Source organism: Pseudopipra pipra, chromosome Z, assembly GCF_036250125.1.
Source record: "Pseudopipra pipra isolate bDixPip1 chromosome Z, bDixPip1.hap1, whole genome shotgun sequence".
Taxonomy (NCBI): domain Eukaryota; kingdom Metazoa; phylum Chordata; class Aves; order Passeriformes; family Pipridae; genus Pseudopipra; species Pseudopipra pipra.
This window is the reverse complement of record NC_087581.1, coordinates 21,210,355-21,231,368: the sequence shown is the minus strand read 5'-3', so window position 1 is coordinate 21,231,368 and position 21,014 is coordinate 21,210,355. Positions and strand designations below refer to the sequence as shown.

At 35.4% G+C, this 21,014-nt stretch overlaps 1 protein-coding gene across 6 annotated transcripts in view; it reads right to left on the bottom strand.

Moving 5' to 3' along the window:
• Nucleotides 1-2,677: 2,677 nt before the first annotated feature.
• The window catches only part of AP3B1 (adaptor related protein complex 3 subunit beta 1), a 149,203-nt gene continuing 130,866 nt past the window's right edge, over nt 2,678-21,014 (bottom strand). For 5 of the 6 annotated variants that reach the window (XM_064642434.1, XM_064642435.1, XM_064642436.1 and 2 more), the window contains 2 exons: nt 16,211-16,349; nt 2,678-3,432 (listed from right to left, as the gene is read on the bottom strand). In XM_064642434.1, the coding sequence (XP_064498504.1) occupies nt 3,279-3,432; nt 16,211-16,349 (293 nt within the window). In that variant the 3' untranslated portion in view covers nt 2,678-3,278. Of the gene's footprint in view, nt 3,433-16,210; nt 16,350-20,326; nt 20,364-21,014 lie in introns of those variants that run through there. The other variant, XM_064642437.1, reaches the window with a different exon arrangement.

Below are 21,014 nucleotides of genomic sequence, written 5' to 3'. Positions count from 1 at the left end.
GCTGTGCTAGGGCACATGAAGGACAGGGAGGTGATATGAGACAGCCAGCACAGCTTCACCAAGGGCAAGTCCTGCCTGACCAACCTGGTGGCCTTCTAGGATGGAATGACGACAGGAGACAAGGGAAGATGTCATTTGTCTGGACTTCTGTAAAGCCTTTGACACAGTCCCCCACAACATCCTTCTCTCTAAATTGGAGAGATGGATTTGATGAGTGGACTGTTAGATGGATAAGGAAGTGGCTGGTCACATCAAGGGGGTAGTGGCCAATGGCTCAGAGTCCCAACGGGCATCAGTGACAAGTGGTGTCCCTCAGGGGTCCGTACGGGGACCAGTGTTATTTAATATCCTCATGAACGACATAGAGGGATCAAATGCACCCTCAGCAAATTTGAGGATGCACCAAGCTGAGTGGTGCAGCTGACACACCTGAAGGACAGGATGCCATCCACTGGGACCTGGACAAGCTCTGGGAGAGGGATCATGGAAATCTTAGGAGGTTTAGTAAGACCAAGTGCAAGGAGCTGCACCTGGATCAGGGCAGTCTTGGTATCAATCCAAGCTGGGGGATGAACAGGTGGAGAGCAGCCCTGCTGAGAAGGACTTGGGGGTGCTGGTGGATGAGAGGCTGGACATGACCCAACAATGTGCACTCACAGCCCAGAAAGCCAATTGTATCCTGGGCTGCATCAAAAGCAGTGTGGGCAGCAGGTCAAGGGAGGGGATTCCACCCCTCTACTCTGCTCTGGTGAGACCCCACCTGGAGCACTGCATCCAGCTCTGGGGTCCCCAGAACAGGAAGGACACTGACCTGTTGAAGTGAGTCCAAAGGAAGGCCACCACGTTGATCAGAGGGCTGGAGCACCTCTCCTATGAGGAAAAGCTGAGAGAACTGAGATTGTTCAGCCTGGAAAAGAGAAGACTTCGAGGTGACCTAATTGTGGCCTTCCAGTATGTGAAGGAAGATGGGGCAAGACTATTTACAAGGGCATGCAGTGACAAGACAAGGGGGAATGGGTTTCAATTGAAAGAGAGTAGATTTAGACTAGATATTAGTAAAAAATTCTTTAGTGTGCGGGTGTTGAGGCAGTTGAACTGGTTGCCCAGGAAGTTGTGAGTGTTCCATCCCCTGGGAGTGTTCAAGGCCAGGTTGGATGGGGCTTTGAGCAACCTGGTCTAGTGAAATCTGTCCCTGTCCATAGCATGGGTGTTGGAACTAGTAATTCTCAAGGTCCCCTTCCAAGCCAAACCATTCTATGATTCTGTAATCAGCCAAAGGCCCATACCAAGAGTTATTGAACCACTAGACAAAGTCACAGAGTGTTGAAAAATGTAAATTAATACCAGAAACTCCCCAACTATCCTTACTATGCACGTTTCTCGGCTTCAATGCTAAACTGTTAAGTACTCCAGGGAGGCAGAAGTTACTCAGCAATGTGTGCGATTTACATAGCATTAATGCACTTTTCTTTGATTTGTACTGTGGTATGAGAAGCAACTCTTATTTGTTTTCTCCTTTACAAACAAGGTTGAAGTTTTCACAGTCCAGTCTTTTCTCAGGAAGTATGTTTCTGCACCTTTCCCTCATGACCTTCTCACTTGGTCTTAACATCAAATACCATCTAGACCAATCTGCATTTTCTCTGAGATGACAGTAATTTCTACAATGATTCATTTTTCATCTGTGTGAATAACTTGTACATCGACTTGAAAACTAATTCAATAAAAAGCTTATTGCAGGATTAGGACTTCAGAAAATAATGTAAACATTTATTAAGAATATGTACACTTCTGTTGAGGGCATAAGATTCTTCTTTCTTTTTCTGAGAAGTACTAGTATATACTGGGTGCTGGCACACTGTAGAACTACATTTCTCACAGAAGTGCAACTTAAATGCCTTAAAAATCCAACCCCTCTTCAGAATTTGCCAATAAGTTCTGCTATACACTTGAGCCTCCTTATAGTTCTACTGAATTTTAGCGGAAAATTTTGGAAGAATTTAGAAGGAGTGTGCAGTAATGCAACATTTCTGATGAAGCACCATTTTGTACCATCCTAAACCAGAACAGCACCACTTAGCATCAAAGAACCATGGAAGGGTCCTGGTGACAGAGCAAGGTTACACCTATCCAAATATCTTCTCTGTAGGAGAGGCATGAGTTACTGGGAAAAGCCATTTTGGAAGTGAGAACTAATAAGAAATTAAAAAGATCAGCATCTTCAGTCTGAACCATGTAACCAGAATGTGAAGGGAAGGTCAAAATCAGTGACACTCAAGCTACAAGCAGAAAACTGGGTAAAACAAAGGTTGCACAGCTGTTTGTCTTCTCAGGCCTATTTCAGTTGATAGGGCTATGAATTTCTCTTTGCCTCAAGTCCTGTAGGTGGGAGATGTTTTAATCTAGTTCAAAAAAGAAATGTGAAGCAAAGATCTGAATTATTTATTAAACTAGATGACAGTATTTGCCACAATAGTCTAATAATCAGTATTTAGTTTAATACTATCTGCATGCAGAAAACTACCACAGGAGCACAAAAACTGGCTGCCTCCATAAGAGTTGTTTGCTGATGTGTATGTAGTGTCCACTCTTATTTGCATCGACTTTAGTTAACCTGGTATACATAATACTGGCAATATCTGTTATCAGTTCTCTACCAAAACAAGACAAGGGAGCCTCTGCACATAGCACTACTTTATTTGCATCTTAACAAAATATTTGAGAAACAGACAGTAAGCAGGAACAGTGTTCTTAACAGAGGAGTTCAGGTTCACAAGCATTTCTAGAAAGAAAACACCATTTTACTGTTCTTACTGAATTTTTACATTTCTGTAACAAAACCTCTCTGAATCACAAACTTGTTGCGGGAACCTACCTGCCATTTGAACTCAGTTTTCAAGCCGTGTGATTTCCCTTGAACTTTATTATCTAATATTTGTGCACTTTGGGGGGGGGGGGGGAACTGATGGCGAAGAAAGGTAGTGGGGGAAGGGAACAGAGAGGGAAGAACTAGAGTAGAACAAATGGGAAATACCTTTAAAAGTACAGATAACGGACAGTAAAATACATGTTCTTTGGTTAGCAAGCAAAAAAAAAGGAAAGGACTTGCATACATGATAGATACACACTAGCATTCTAAAGCAGAAGACAAGAATGTCAAGAGTGTATTCTTCCCCCACTGCCAGATGGAAGGGCTATTATTATAAATGAAAGGCAGCAGTAGTGGATGCCAGGCACTTTTGTTCTGTGCCAGATTCTGAAGTCCAGATGTAAGCAGGTTACCCCTGGGACAGGACAGGCTTCAGCTCCCGCAGCAGAACAGAACCAATCACAGTTTTCTCGGTGTTTATGACGAGCTGTGCTGTAGAGCTCTCCTTCAGCTCCACTGTGACTAGCATCAGTGACCCACTGTGCACAGTCTTAGCTGCAAACCTGGAGGGGTAAGGAAAAATAAAAATAAAAAAAAAATCATTAAGGATCTTAAGGTCAAAGATTGCTAATATTTATTTCTGCTAAAGTTAAATGAGCTCAAATAGAATAATATACTTCCAAATTCATTGATGTATTTCAGGGGATAAACCACAAAAACCCCCATAAATTCTTCAGACATAACTTGTGCAGCGTTGTGTAAATATTTTTGCATTGAAGAAGAAAAGTATCATACAATATTTTGTATTTAGCAGTACAAACTAAATTCTATTTAAATAATTTTCTTTTAATGTAAATTCTGATTCTACAGTTCATCTACAGTATTTGTGCCCATTGGCAACCTCTATTCAGCTGTACAGTTTTCCATGCATTTCCATCATTTGGTGCCTCAAAGAGAATACAACTCAATACAACTATGCTAAATATAGCAGAACTCTCAGAAAAAGCCAAACTGTTGCACTTTCTGAAAAGTGTCTCCTCCTGCAATCAGAAATTAATTCAAACTAAAACTGGTCAAAATTATAAACATCCAAACCAATAATTTTGAAATTATAGTAACAGCAAGACACTGAATCACTCCATCTGTGAATTTATCTCCAGAATATGTAATCATAAAAATGTGACCAATATTTCCAGATATTTTATAATTATTAAAAATTCTACAAAGGAAATAAATAAAAAAACAACAACCAATCACAGACAAAAGTTAGGACTTATGTACCATGACTAAATTCCAAGACATGAAGAACCCACTAATTACACGGAATTAAAAGCAAAACTAGCCTTTTAAGCACCACAATTGACTGAAAAGCCATTTTAGGCACAATGAACTTCTGTCAATCCTGTTAATTCATTCTGTGTGCACAGCCAGGCCCAAGAGACAGGAAGCAAGATGATGGCAACAGCTTCCATCTTTCCATTTTCCACCAGAAGCACACCATGCCTTTCCTACCCCCCCACCTCGGTTACTTCACAACAACAAAGTTGCTGCACACGGGCTTTTGAAAACACTAACAAGTGTAGAGCAGGTCTGTGACCCAGTCTGACCCCACTTTGCAGGGCCAATCTCCTCTTCTCTTTCTGAATGACACGTGTCTGAATCAGAGCCATCTGCCTCAATTTGCGCAACATCTTCAGCCACAATAGGACACAGTTAGCCTTGACAACAGCTCACAATACAGCAAAATCAAACTGCTGGGCTGACAGCATGCTGTGGGCTATTCAAGAGCAAACCAACTGGTCAGTGTCTCCTGTCTGACAATTAGCATGGGCCTTGCAAAGCGCCTACCCAAGCCCTTGGGGATCTGTTTAATTACCATCAACATAAAGAAGGGAGTTTATCAGGAGATACTCAAAAAACTTCACTCCAGACTTAATTAAAATATTAGCCACTTAAGCAGGAAGCAGGTTCTCTTTAAACGAGAAGTAATTTCTGTCTTTTTTTCTTTTTAAACTAAGCATATCAAAATCTCATAACACATTATACTAATTAAGGAAACATGGGGCACTTTTCTAATGTCACCCATCACAGGTCAATCTATTTCTTTTGTCTGGATTACAGATACATTCAAAGACCTCTCCCTTTAATAGGAGGTTATAAAACAACATTACTACTACAAAAATTACCTACTTAGCTAGTTGTATCAATGATTTCATCTATTTATGTTGCAATGTAGAAGATGACTATTTCTCTTGTTGACTTCGACAGGGGGATAATTATAGAAACAATAGTCTTATTAGTCACTTTATTTACTTAACAGTTGTGTCTTGGGACAACACAGAAGCAGATTATCTCTGAGTATGCACATAAATAGGTTGGTAGTTGGCACTCCTGCTGTGCTTCATAGCCCCGAGGCTTGATTTTACCCTCTTTTAGCAAAGGCTGAAAGTGATACAAAGTCAGCGTTCTGCGAAAGCCAAGGTGGTCCAAAGCATCAGAGATGAGTTTTGTGCTGATATTTTTACATGTGAATTTGTGAAATTGTATAGGGGATCAATAGCACTTTTCCATACCCCTGAACAAAATATGTAAAATCAATAAAATATGAGTTTGTATGTGGTCTGCAAGACGCAAAGGGTTTGATACTCAGATAATTTTACACAAAGTATTAATACCCATAACTAGCAGTGGCTAATCAGTTTCTATTAATGGTCACCGATCTGGAATCACTTGGTGAAAAAAGAATTGGAACACAACAGGATGACTTATTTCACCATCAAAAAAGCATGTATAGAAGAAGAACCACACTGTGTGTTTACAGCTGCTTTTGAACATTGGAAACCAAAATCTGTTCCTTAAAATAGGGAACATAATCTATTTTCTAAAGAGAATTATGTCTCTAAAGATTACTTATGTGATCTTAAAACTGAATACAGTTATAACAGGATGAAGCAGTCGGATTTTGATTACAAGCCACAAGCAGTAAAACTGATTTGTCAATTTTTTAAATACACTGTCATTGAAGGATTTGGTTAATAGCTGTTTTTTCAACTAAGTACACGTTATTACATTTCCATGCTTATTCTTATCATAAACCCACATGGATTTTCCAAAATGTGTGTTGTGCTCAACTAGATACTTAGACCAGACAGCCATTAAAAAAATTTCTCAGGAGCAAAAATTAATCACTAATAATGTGTCTTTACTCTTTGTGAGAAACTTTTATTTTCCCCACAAGGTCAGTAATTATTTTCCACTTTTTCTGAAAGTTGATACTGCCTTAAAGGTTAGAATTTGAATTCAAAAACCCCCACAAAACCAAACAAAAAACCTCAAAGCAATCCCCCTCCCCCCAAAAAACCCCATCCAAGAAAATAATAAACCAACCAGAAATCATAGACTGAAATAAGCCTTGGAAACTGCACTGTAGTACATTTAAATCTAGAATGCAAATTGATTGGTTGCAGGCCCAAAAGAAAGAATTTGTCTTATGGACAACTCTTAACATAAGACACTATTATGAGCATGGTTCTGTTGCAACGAAGGATGCATCAGTGAATATGAAAAAAAAAAAGAAAGTAAATGGAATACCATGCAGAAAACAGAACCAAATATTTACTAATAGTTTCAAGATGGCTGTTTCTGCTAGCAGTTTTCTGCTGTTGCAGTTTTTCTTTCTCTGATAACATTAATTCTAAACCTGATTTTACATCATTTAAGGAAGATTTGCAGCTGTTAATATTTTTCCCATTTACAAAAATCAAGACGGATTAGAAACACAACAATGTGAGATATATTTGCATACTCTGAATGTTTATAGGTATTTTTTTCTTTAAAAAGAATGTTAAATATTCTGAGCATATGGGACATGCAAAAAAAGAGCAGTTCATATATCATTTTTACATAAACATCGTACCTGTCAGTAGCTAAGGAAATATGTATTACGAATCAAATTCTTAATCAACAACAATAAAGTACTGTATATTTCTAGAAAGTAATTTGGTCTTTCAAGAGTTAAAAATCAAGAACATACTTTTAGTCATTTTCCATGAAAACAAAATTCCTTCACGATAATCACACAGAAAAAAATTGATTTATAGTTGACATAAACGGCTAACACAGAGTATCAGATACTACAGTATGACAGAATTTGCCACTGACTTTGTAATGATGACTAGCCTAAATACAGACTAGCAGTTATTTTCTCTTTACTTGTAGACAGAAGATAGCTACACTATACAGGAGATACATTTTTATGGGGAAAGGTTATGAAAATTTCATGGCAGTGAATATACAGCAACAGAATAACTCACTTAAAATCTGCTCTTTAAAATTTAACATTTGAGAAAGTAAATTTACACCTGAACACTCACTATCAGGATATCTACAGCAGAGCAGGGTTTGTTACGCATAATTCAACAGCATTAAAACATACACTCTCTCCTGTCCAGTGCTTTTTTTCCTCTTTGACTTTCCTATTCAAGCTAAATTTTCTTTTTTCTGTTCTAGTGCTTACCAGAAACACTGACAACAGCACATGGAGGCTAAAACTTTTTTTTTCCCTCCACCCTTTCTTTAAATCTTGTACATGAAGCCTTCAATTACTGCCTGCTGAAGCAGACAGAATCCTATTAGTAAGGAAGACAATCAGAAGATGCAATACCCTGCCCTAGCTGTAGAAAAATAATTAGTCCAAAGCTGACAAATGTGTAATCAAGTTATGCAATGAATATATTCAAAGGGGAAAAACATACTGCTGTGAATTAGTCTTCAATTTGTACATATAAAAATGAGTAACTATCAAGTACCTTCCAGTGTGTCAACTGGACAACAAAGATATTTACATTTATAGTAAATACCTGAATCTTTCTCTTGCTCGGCTATGTAAAGGTTTGACTTAATAACATTTATCTAAAAATTGGCTAAATTACTAATTACTTGTATTCATTCCCTGAGTAAGTCTTAAAACACGGAAAATAAGTATTTGGGTATTAGTTCTGACCTGGGGATAGTGTAAGCTTAATAGTAAAACTTAAAGAGAAATATATTCACCAAAAGAAGGATCCTTATCCTAATCTTGTGATTTTAACATTGGTTATTAATAATAAAATTTTATTAATATTTACCTTAAAAATCATATTATAATTTGATATTTTCTTTTTTCCACTACACTTCATGCTATTTTAACACTATCTATGAATAAATTGTTCAAAATACCTAATTCATTATCATAATGTACTTATTTCCAACATTATCTATTTTTTGGGTATAATAAAATAATTAAATTGTAAAATAAATTGCAATCAAATGCATACTCTATTTTTACCATGTTTATTTCTATTGCCAAAATAGATTTTGAGTCTGTTCTCAGCTGCCACTAAGCAGTTGCACTGTACCTCAACAAAAAGGCAGAAATAAAAGTGAGTCATCTGATCTTACTGTCCCATACAGAGCACTACTCCACATGTTCAAAAAGATGCTGCATGAACTTTTTATCATCCTCCAAATTTACCTTTAGTTAAAACATTTCAGCATTTTTTATATGCCACTATTTATATCTCCTCCACAAAATCTGTGAGATAAAAGCTTCAATCAAAAGATTTGGTCCTCACGCCTACAGTATTCTAATTGTAATACTCAATTTATTTTGTTTTCTCATATAGGATATTTTTTTTTCTTACAGAATTGGGCATTTAATATGATAAGTGTTTGAGAATTACATACAGTCCATTTTGAAAACAGGCTATAAATTTTAATTTGCAGAAAAATTATTAAATTCCAAGAAAGTAGATTACCTTATAGAAATATATTAAAAGATTAAACATACTCAAAGATCTTTACAATCAAAGATATTCTTCTGCTCAGTTAGTTTTTTAAATGTTAAACGTTTTCTGTTTAAATAACTAGCTCAAAAGGTTCCTGTTTGTTTTTCAAAGAAAATGCTGCACATATTTATCACTTTACAACATTCAGATACAAAAGCAGTGCTGTCCTCTAGTGGACAGCAAATAAGCCCGGTTAGAACAACCTATTTTTATTAACCTCGTATCTGACATGACTCACTTATATACTTTTAATGTTAAGCCCAAATTTAATTTCTTCAAGTTATTCTTAAATTTTGCAATTCTCATGCAAGCTCCTTAAACACAATAATAGAGCTACAATGTTAAAGGCATTAAAATGATTTTGTGTGAATGCATTCTCCTGATAAAGTATTTTGTACCAGTTAACCAAAATCTTCATATGATGATAATGCATAAAAACTGTATTAGTGTATATAGTAACTGTATTTTTTTAGCAGAGAGAAAATTTTAAGGTTCTGGAACATTAGGATTTGACTAAGAAATTAAGAAATAATTATAATAGGAGTAGTAATAGTAGGAACTACTGAATGAGTACTTTCATATTTATAAAATTTGGTTTTCACTTTCTTTAGGACTAAAAATATTAGCCTAAGAATAGTGACTAATTAGAAAGACTTAGTTTTGGGTTTCAAAAGAAATATAAATGGTTAGTCTAGCTGGTTTGTTTTTTTGTGTTTTGTTTTTTGTTTGTTTGTTTGGGTTTTTTTTAATTTTATTTTTTATTTGTCTGTATTTGTGGGTTTTGGTGGTTGGTTGGTTTTTTGTTTGGTGGTTTTCTGTTTGGTTTTCTTTTGTTTTTTTTTTTAGCTAGATGACTTCTATCATAAATGAAGAAAACATTAAAAGTTTACAACTTTAGGCTAAAATGAAGGCTGAAATACTGTGGACATGAATATACTATTCCACGTAAAATTCTGTCTCCTACAGGTAAACACTACCAGAGAAACTGTTTTGCCTAGGGTATTTAGCTCTCTAATTAATTCCTACTTGAGAAATTAGAAAGCAAAATCAAGGCTGCATGTCTATTACAAGTTTATTTACTCAGCTACCCACTGCAGCTCTCTAGAAGAGCAGAAAAAGAAGACCTGAGCCCCACAGCTAAGGATCCACAGAAGCAGAACAGTCCACGCAAATGCATCAAAGGAGCTACTGTCAGAGGTACACTTCACTTCATTTGAGCTCTCCAACAGGCTAACTGCTTAGTAAAAAACCTTTGAAAAGGTGTGTGTGCACACAGAGCAGAAAAGTCCTTTAAAAAAAGGCTTTGTGGATTACAGACCTGTTTGTCAGGTGCTGAGAACATATTTTTGGATTCAAGTGGAATAACTATAAACAATTTATATTTCTCAGAAATTTATACATGGTGTTTATCCTCAATAGACGAGTTTTTTCATTTCCAGCTGACATGCTGGAAGCAGATGCAATCGTTACTTATGTTAAGCTCATGGGGTCTGATCACCAACTTTCTGCCTGTAATATAACACACAGAGAGAAATTTTCCAGATGGACCCCTTTAAATGGGGTTTTGTTCAATACAAATGTATGTACATACATGCACATACATACACCTTTTCTCCCCACTTTAAATATGGCTGGATTAAAAAGATGTGGGGAGGATAACTGATTACTAAGCATGACATTCTCTCATAATCAAAATTGTCTGTAAACAAAACCTTCTTTCCTTTGAGAATCAGTCTGCCAATATACTATAAATGGGACATGACAGGTTGCAAAATGATAAAAAGGGGTGAATACAACCAGACTGTCAGGCTGATGCATGGGGTGGGAAATAAAGGCTAGTGAAACACAAGTATTGATCCTTGGATTTCTGCGTTTTCTGTATTTTAAGCATTTTATGCAAGTTTCTACATTTGGTCTAGTTGCTTTCATGTTCTTCAGAATTTCAATGCTCATCCATTGCAGTGTGTTTTCTGTCGTATTACATGATTTACACAGTGTATTTCTGATTTTGTTAAAGGATTGCAATACGAGCCTCCAGAAGGCAGGTGGAAGATATTTTACATCTTATTCAATAATTGCTTATTCATAAAATCAGATGGATCATGGGTACATTAAGCAATGGTATACTACATACGGCAAGCTCTGAACAAACTGGCATATCTATGTGGTTCAGTCAAGTGGCCTTAAAAATGTAGGTCTCAGAAGGTGCACAGTCACTGCATGCAATGTTGTACTTCAGCTAGTTAGACCTGCCCCAGACACAAGCAGAAGTGCTGTTTTGTGCTTCTTGTTTAAAACCTAGCTTGTTTGCTGCTAATTCAGGTGTCTACTATGACAACACACTTAAGAGATGAGAATACCCACTCTGCAAGTTCTGGTGATGTCTAGAAATCACTATTATTATCACCACTTTTGTGACTGTAATGGAGAAGGGATTAAAATCACTATTTTAAAGTGTGAAATGGCTGTTCTGAAGAAGCTTAAAGCTTCAGTGTTGAAAGAGATTTGATTTTCTCCAAAATCTCAGATTGTCCCCTACTGGGTTGTTGAAATGAGAGACTTGACCATGTCAAACTAGAGGACTGAAATTAATGCTACTGTGTGTCTCAGAGTGCTGGTCAATGGTTATGGCCATCCTATAGACGAACTGTAGAACAGAGATGTATATGATTCCACGCTCACTTTGTAACCCAACTGCTTTCTATTTGCAATTGTGGATTACTTCCAAAATAGAACAGCAGCAACACACTAGTTCAATGGACTATTAAACAAGTTGAAGTTGACTGAAATCCATTCTTCATATCTAACCCCGATGGCTTCAAACTTTTATCCCACTGACTGGTTAGGCAACGTACAAGCACTCTTCAAGGATGAAAAAAGCAGAAGAGGTGCTCTACCTTGCATCATTTTGTACAGCTACAGTTATTGAGGGAAATAATATTCTAGAGTACAATGCATACCACTTAAGAAATGCTTTGGAAAGTGGAAGGTAGAGAGGTAGACAGTTGAAGACGGCCTGATTCTCCAGCCCATTACACATTATATTCTGACATGAATGGAAGCACGGAAGTATAAAACAAAATGAAAGAGTGAAGAAGTAAATCCAGTTTGTGATCACAGCTCTGAACGGACTTTTCTGCCATATGCTACTGCCAAAACATTAAAAAGCTTTGGCACCATATTTTGTATATAGTGGAAAGAAATGCTTTCTATGTGTATTTCCACTAGTTTTTTTCCTTAAGCAAATTTAGCCTGAAACACTTCTCCTTCACACATAGAGCCTTATCTAACAGTAGGCAATATTTTGACACTTTCTAGAGGATCATAAGAACATTCAAGTCGTTCCAAGATCAAAGTTTTCAACTAGCCTTTTCATTCTATCACCACCTGTTGTCTTTTGCTATATTCAAAGTGAAGCAAATGAAGACTACGTATCCTTGTAGGAGGTTATGGAGCTGAAAATAGATATAGGAGGAAGAGACCTGAGGGACTTTAATACTATTCATCTAATAATAAGAAGAATAAGCAACACATCCTGAAAGTAACACTGGCATGAAGGGTAAATAAGGCTTCTGTTGGTTAAATAGAATATGACTGAAAATCTTGAGTTGAATAGAACCTTCATCTCATCACATTTTGAAATAGAAGAGCCTAGAATATTTTTTTAATATATAAAGCAACCAATGTTATTGTCCAAGTAGAGACAAGGAGATTGGTCTAGTGATAGTCTATAGAAGAATCAACTTGGAGGGAATAAATGTCTTCATGTATCCTCCTATCTTGAAGATGGAAAAACTCCTGGTGGACTTTCTCCACTGACAACAAACGGCAGACATACTTCAACTGAAAAGCACTTGGTCCCTAAATGCAGTTATTCAGAGGAATTTAATGCCCTGCAGGAACAAGTACTTTTCTTTCAGTGTTTTTATCTTCAGATATTCAAATGGTGCCCTCAAATGTGGCCTGAATCAAAAGACAAAAGTTTGGTGCTCCTTTTGAAATCACTTTATCAACATCAATGCTTCTCAGAACATTGAAAGAGCTATGTATATTCCAACAACTACCCTAATCACTCTTTTAAAAAAATATTTTAAGAAAAATCATACACTTTTTTTTCTGAAGTTTTCATATTTAAGGGGAAATATTTCCTATTCAAGAAAATTTTTCTTCTGAAATGCATTTCACATGCTTGCTTTTCGTAGAAGCCTTTTAAAATCAAAATAATGTTACCACTTAACAACAAAAGCAAGAGAGATCAATACATAAAGTGGTAAAATTCTATTAAGAACATGAGACCACACTGCATGTAGTCTTCCAAGGTCCAGTAATCTAATACCTTGTATAAACTCAATGGAAGAGCAGGTAGCTATATGTAAGGAATCAAACGGTACAGCAAAATTTATTTTGCAAATATATGAATATTAACCTGCCACTTTGTGCTCTGATATATATATTGGCTATTGTGTTCAAAACTTTTGCACATATCACTTCAAGTAAAACAAGTCAAAAAAAAGACTTTAAAGTATTATCAACTGTATTACCTGGTATTTTGTTCTACACTCACTTGACAGTTAAATTATTACATTGCAAGTAAGTATGAAACTTTAGTAGCCAAACAGTAAAGAGAGAAAAAAAAATGCATGTAAGAAGGTATTACTATACTGTGATATGGTCTGAAACACAGGTAATGTATATGACTTATTTCATTTTTCTTTGGTGACTGCATGCTACTCTGTTGATGTTTGTTTCAAGTATTTACTTTCAAATCTTCATTATATTTAAGTGTTTTTACTTGATGCAAAAATAAAACCCTAATAGGGCTATTAATTTAAGGAGCAGTAATTGGGTCCCACCAGCATGACAACATCTTCATCATGAATGTGAACATGTTTAGATTGAAAAAAAACACCAAGAAACGCACACCTGTTCATATCCATTAGATACTCTGGCACTTGTATTAAATTGTACCATTTCATTTTGAATGAGTATATTGCATTACCAGGCAATAAAAATTTCTTGGCATTAGCCATCATTAAGTAGTAATACTCAAGTTGGGGATGATCAACTAAAAGGTTAATATAATTTATGCTGCACAGTGCAGAATGTCAGTTTAAAACCAGTACTTTTTCTGTGTAAAAGTATGTACTAAGCACTTCCAAGAAGTGAACTGAAATACTCCTCACAGAACAGCCCGATGAGCTAAAACAAGTTCTTGCATAGAATTTTTTTCTCCAAATATGACTTGCAATAAAACAAACAAGACAAATGAAAATACTACAGAAAAATTAAAAAATCCACTTTCAACATAATTTTATTGAATCTCTAACTGTTTTGTCAAGATAAAAGGTGACTGTTTATTTTATTATCCTGAAATGAGGTATGTATGACATAAATAAAACATGTCACAGTTCTTGCACTCATGAGACTTATGCCAGAAGTGACTCCATTTCTGTTTACTCTCATGGCATAGTTCATGTAATCCAAACATATGTATATTTTAGATACATAGAGGAAAAAACATTTCAGTCATTTGTTTCAGTGTTTTGAAAGGATTCATTATCTAATTTTATCTCAAATATTCATTCATCAGAATCTGGGATTTACTTTAATGATAAAGTATTACTATTTAAGAGATGAACAGGTTCATTACAGTATCAATTAGGTAATGTTCCTGTTTCTGTTCTCAGTAAAATCTAGGTGCAATTATGATTATAGTAGCTGTGAACTCCAGTTACTTACAGTGAAGCAAATGAAGGGCTATTTTCTAAATGCTTGTCATTGCTGGTCATTTCTTGTAGGCCATTTATATTGTAATAAATGAATTTTTTTGGTCTAATGGACATTATAGATGCAGAGTATTCTATAACTGCTGTGGCAGACTGAATACATTCTATTTTTAATATTAAAAAAACAACCAAAGAAGATTTCAGGATGCTCCAAAGCACTCTGAGTACTTCAGCTGGACCAGAATATGCCTTTAACCACTATCTCTGAAGGAGTGTACCCGACAGAAATGTATCTTCAATTTATTTACTGTTGGTTATAGTCGCTATTGTAGAAAACCTCCTTTAAAAGAAACCAAAAGAGCAAAAGAAAACAAGATCAAATTAGAAACTTATCTACAATCAGGAAACCTGTGGCTGAGCTAGGGACTAAGCTATTATTTTAGGGAGTCTTTTTGAGACTCAGCCAACAAAACAATCCATCCCTATGTGATGTCTCATGTGACAGATCGGGTAAAGATGGAGAACACCTTTATACTGCAGACACTTCAGTCTCTCTTGATTGACACTCTCACCTAGTCTTTGAATTGATGTTGAGAACGCAGGCTATATAGACAGATCCCTCAGGGATGCAACAAATGAGGACTCCTTCATGGAGGAGCAGGTGTCAATAGTGACAATCATTTCAGTGCAATCGCACTAGCTGTACCATGTTTTTATGGTGAAACAGGATTTTATCATTGACCGTATCAAATACATAGGAAAATCCAGCTGGGTTAATGTTAATGCAATGCAATAAAAATGCCCAGCAATGCAAAAGAGACTAAATCCAACAAGGAGAAATATCAGGTTATTAGTCCTGTGTAGGCTACAGGATTCTCACCATTCCAAACATCCATCTCAGTCAACAAAATTTCAAAGAAAAACATTGCTCTTTGCTTTAAAAGAAGATACTTTGCTCTTATTGAAATAGCAAAATTCAGGGGCTACAGAGATAATTCACACTGTCGAACAGTTTTAGTAGATGTTAAGAGAGATATATTTGTTTTCTAAGACCAGGTTAACAGCTTCCAGTTAGATCTGGCTGTTGTAATTTGTGTCTACTCAGTTTTCCACACATGGCAATTTTCCTGTTTGTTCCTGTAAGAAGCCATACCAATTCACAGGACTAAATATTTTGAGTCAATCACATTAAAAGCTGTCATTAACCAACAATCGTATCAATTCCACTGACGTTCTGTATCACAGCTCTTGGATGAAACGGATTCATCTACAAGTAACAACACGAATTTTGACAGGGCCAATGGCTTTCTTGGCTGGTAACTCGCTTTGCTTGCATATATATCGGAAGGTCAAAAAATAATGTAGGAAAAACAAGCTGTTTCTCACAGATGATAAACCTGGAGCAGGTTCATCTCACAGATGATATACCTGTTTACTATCAGAAACAAAAATAAAAATTACAATATAAAAAAAAAAGCTCTTGAAAGTACTGTGCTTTAAAAGGCTACCTTTTCCCTTTGAAACAAAACCAGGAAAGAACAATTTCCCTTAACTGTGTATATTAAAGTCTAGACGTTTGATTGTTCTATATCCATTCAAATTAAAGAGCTGCAGAGTACTTAGGCTCAAGTTAATATCTGCTTAGGATTATATATTACAGTATAATTGGGTACCTTCTCTGTTAAAGGTGCAGATAATAAAATTTTCCCTAATATAATCAAATATTGATTAATTTGGAACTAACATTCATATTAAAAGATGTTGCTACTTTGAATAACATGTAATCTTACCTGTGTATGTTATCTTGACCAGAAGAGACTACACCCAGATTTGCTGCTTTCATTACCCTCTCAATTATTACAAGTCTAGTAGAGTTCTGTGGAGCAACAGCTATTGTAGCAGATGTCTCATTCATTCCTGTCAGCATTCCTGAAACATTAAGTATTTAATTACAGATAGTTTAAAATTTACTTGCTTATTAAGCATAAAACCAAAATAAGAGACATCTAAACAAAAACCATATTTGCATTAAAAGTTAAATCATTTATTGAGAAAACAATTTAACAATTTTATAAGAACTCACATCATTAGTTTAATGTATTACTTGCAATAGCCCATTATTAGAAACAAACTACTAATAACTGGCAATCATATATGTGATGCTACTGCAACTGTGAAACCAAGGTAGTTCCTCTTCTTGAAAAGCTTAACTTAAAAGAACAGTGTAAGCACAGAAATTAAATATTGCGTAAGGCTGATTTGGAAAAGTTCAGCTTAAGTAAGACCATACACAAAGACACTTTTTGATCTTTCAATCATAAAACCATTGCATTTAATTTATCCAGTTGCTAAAAATGATATTGAAATTCAGATAGTAGTAACTGGTTCAATTTAGTTCTTTAAGGTTAAGTCATCACATTAGAAACTGGGAAATTCAGTTAGTATCCAGCTCTCAAAAATGTCATGATAAAGTATTTGAGTTAAATAATTTGAATATCATTACAAAATGCAATAGAAATGTTAAGATTATATCCAAACTTATGACAAAGAAAAAGTAAAGAAAGATACGTAATTCAAGGACATTTTAACAAAACCCCCACTTTTCTGTTCTATCAATATCCATTGTTCAGAAGAACGATTTGCTGGATGCTCACGTTGATTAAAACACAACAGTAAGTACAATTTAACACTATGTGTGCCTTTTTACAGTATGTTCAGAAGCTGAAAATGCAAACAAAGGAGCACAGTACTTCAGGCAGAAACATGAAGCATCTGAAATCCACAACATTAACAATGAAAACAATGGGAAAGTCTCAAAAGGCCATAATGTTTTAGGGCTGCACACACAGTTCTAACCCAGAGCAAATAGTACCAAGATGCTTAATAGAGCAATTAAAACAATAAATCCTACATTTTAATGCCCCTCAATGTGAGGCTGTCACAAAATAAGAAATACCGAAGTAAAAATGGAATAGCTCAAAAGTAAATAACAGGATATTTCTGAAGAGAACAAAAATAAGCATGCAACTTCTGTAGTGATCAGATTTATCAAGGGAACAGAACATTCTGTTTTGAATTGTTTAACTATTAGGCAAAAGCTTTAAAAACTACATATGCAGACTAAAGCTGCTTTTAAACAGAGCACAGGGACTGACATAACACTGCTGAGAGATGTGTGTACTTATTTAGGATTTAAACCTTCTCCATTAAGCTCTATTGAAGAGCAAATGCTGAATAAATGAATGCAACTATGTTTATGTTAAAAGCCTGTTTCCCGCAGCATGTAATTAAAGGAAATGTTGTACAAAGCCAGTACTTTTGTCAAGCTCCTGTAAATGGAAAGATGGATAGCACTCAGAGAAGTGAATGCATTGCTTCATATTTAACCTTAACACTCTTGTCATTAATGGTTTGTCTAACTTGTTCTATAAAAGACAAGGTACTGCTCCATTGAAGTAAAATTAAAAAAATCAACTAAACCATGCTTTTCAGAACAGAAGATTCATTATCGTTGACTAATGTATTGGCATAAAGCAAAGTAACATCCTATCAAGTAAGGCACACATTCAATCTGCTTTTTCACCCCCCTTTATTTTTAACTCATGCTGTTTTATTGTTATAGGCAATTTGTACCACTCAGCATGACAGTGTAAACTGAATCAAGATTAATTTACATGCAAAAGAACACTTAGGAGAGCAGCGTGGTAAGCAAATGTATTGTCTCGATTGCTGAGGTGGAAAAGAACCTGGAAAAAAAAAGGGTGCTCTAATTAAGGAGCATCAAATATGATTGCTTGGGGTAGTCAATGGCCAGAAAATAGTAAACGTCCAGCCATTTAAAGAATTAGCATCTTGCTTATTAAGAAAACAAATTGTATATATCTAATTTTAATAAAATTACGTAAACTATCTGTTTACATAACCAAAATTGGGGTTTGTTGGGTTTTTGTTTGTTTGTTTTTTTAATGTGATTCAGATATACACTTCTAAAAAAAAGTTGACAAAATTATTTCAAACCATGTCTCTTGGCAAAAAAAATCTTAATACTTAAATCAGTTTTAACTGCCTATTTAAAAAGCACCTTCATAAAAATTCTGATTAATATCCAGCTAAAACAATCACAGGACACCTTTAATATTGCTTTAATATTGCTTGAAACAAGAGGATCTAAGAAAATTCTAGTCAGAGCACAAAGCACACTTAGTCTGGGTTAACTACCTGGTACAATGAAATAACTGTACATATTTTAAATAATAAACGGAAATTAAATTGGAAAAATTACAGTGATAGGTAACAAGGAATATTAGCTACCAGACCAGTCCTATTCTGAACTGAGAGTTCCCAACGGTACATGTTTCACTCATGCAGAATTTTTTCTATAGAAACTTGGCTTTTCATGGGGATGTGATATAAAAGAAGTATAAAATCCTGAGGCCTGAAGGATCAGTAAAAATATTTAAGCAGGAAGGCAAAGAGTGTTTGGCAATACCATTTTTACCCACTCATTCCAAATTGTCAGTCACAACGACAACCACCAACTAAGCCGATGCTCAGGGGAATTACCTCACCAGAGGATTCCCCAGCTCCGGAGGAAAGGAAAGGGAAGGCAGTGTAGCAAGGCTAAGCATATCCTACACAGCATGTGGATAAAAATGGCTTTTGAGGTTCTGCTGCTATCACTAGATAACCTTCACAGCAATGAATATTCAATAACCTGTCTGTTCCCCTCTCCTTATGCCATTGGGAAGAAAATGGACATATACAAATGTAACAGACAATGCAAAACAGCAGAGTGTAATTGAGTAAAGATGTGTAGCAATGAATATTGTCTTCTACACAGTAGTATAATACCAGCTATTTCTGCTTTAGCATTCTTATTAGGTTACACGTGCAATTTAGATGTAAAAATCCTTATAACCCATACGTATTCTCATTCTTCCCAATGTTATCTTACATTTCTAATATTCTTCTCACTCATTCACTATTTTTTACCTATTTGTTTTGGTTGCAAATAAAATAACCTCCAGGTACAGGACTTGAAACATCTTATGTCCAAAACCAAACAAAAAAAAAAAAAAAAGGGAAAAGAAAAAGCATGAAAAGTGAAAAACAAGTTCTATAAATCAGATTCATTAGGAGAATACAGACAAATTGAAATTATACACAAAATAGAATAACATATACGAACTTCTAAATTGCCCTGCATTTATTACTGTAATTTGGATTTTTCATTTACAAGAACACAAAGTAATTCTTCCCAAATGCTAGAAGTTCTTAGATCCTTGTAATACATACTTATGCAAAATGTAGAATTGAGACCTCTATTACCAAGAATATTCTGATACAGATGATATCTATAAGAAAAAAGATGCAACAGAAAAGGTTTTTAAACCTGTGGTAAACTTGCCAGCCTGCAAAGTCCTGCATCAAAGAATGAATTCAGGAAGACAGGGCGAGCAATATAGAAATGCCAAGAGACCTTCATGGATTTACAAATACTTCATATAAACAAATTTTCAAATAGCTTTATTCAGAGTAGCCTTTCTGCTCTATTAAACATAGCAAACAGCTGCCAGATTTATTCAGACAAATAATCAACAACCATAGAAGTAAAATGGCAGAAGAAAAAGGAATTTTGGCAACAACTCCACAGAGGACCACAGCTATTCTCCAAGTACACTTCTTCTATGTGCTCATGGTTCTGTATGGCTAGTCAGGAGGAAAAAAAGCCCTCAGTCACAGTAAAGCATACAAAAACTCTATCAAAATATCACAAAGCAAGCAAATATAAAAAAAGAGGGGGAAGAAGCACAGTAACCTGCCTTCTTTTCACTACAACTTCAGCTGCAATTTTTAGAAGGGAACAGTTAAAAATAAATGTGCCACAGCCTCGTTCAATCACTCACCTTCATTTGCTGAGCAGGTATAAAGCAGAGAGGCAGGCTTTAGCCAGCAAAGGGTAAGAACAGCAAATAAGCATCAATTGGTTATGAAAACAAAGCACAATCCTAACTTTTCGCTGCAGCCATAAGCTTAACTGTAAATCATCCAGGCAATATTTAAACTACTTTCTTAATAACTCAAAAATACAAAAGCAAGAAATGCTCAACAGCAATAACTAATAATTCATAACATTACTCATAGGTGTTCTTGACTGCTTGATGGATATACAGAGTTTCTGAGCCTTACACAGCAATGAGATAGGATCCCATGGGTATATTCTCATCTCAGTGTGAAGAGATTTACACATGTAAATCCTCATACATTGAGATAGATGAGTAAACACTACTACATTTAAATGCATCCAAAATGTAACCATTTATACTTTAAAATATCCAAGAATCATATACAAATTAAGGGTAGCAGTATTGACTATTCCATTTAACACATGGTCAAACCTAAGCACAATTTTCTCTAATTATTTTGCATAAAATAGTCAAGTCACTAAAAGCTGTTAAGGAGGTTTTTGTTTGGACTAGCATCAGAAACTTACATTCTTTAAAGACACAATATCAGAAGAATGCAGAAGTATAAAAACCATGTCACCTTTCCAAAACAGTAGTCCAATAAGAATATTTTTTTAATATGAAGCGT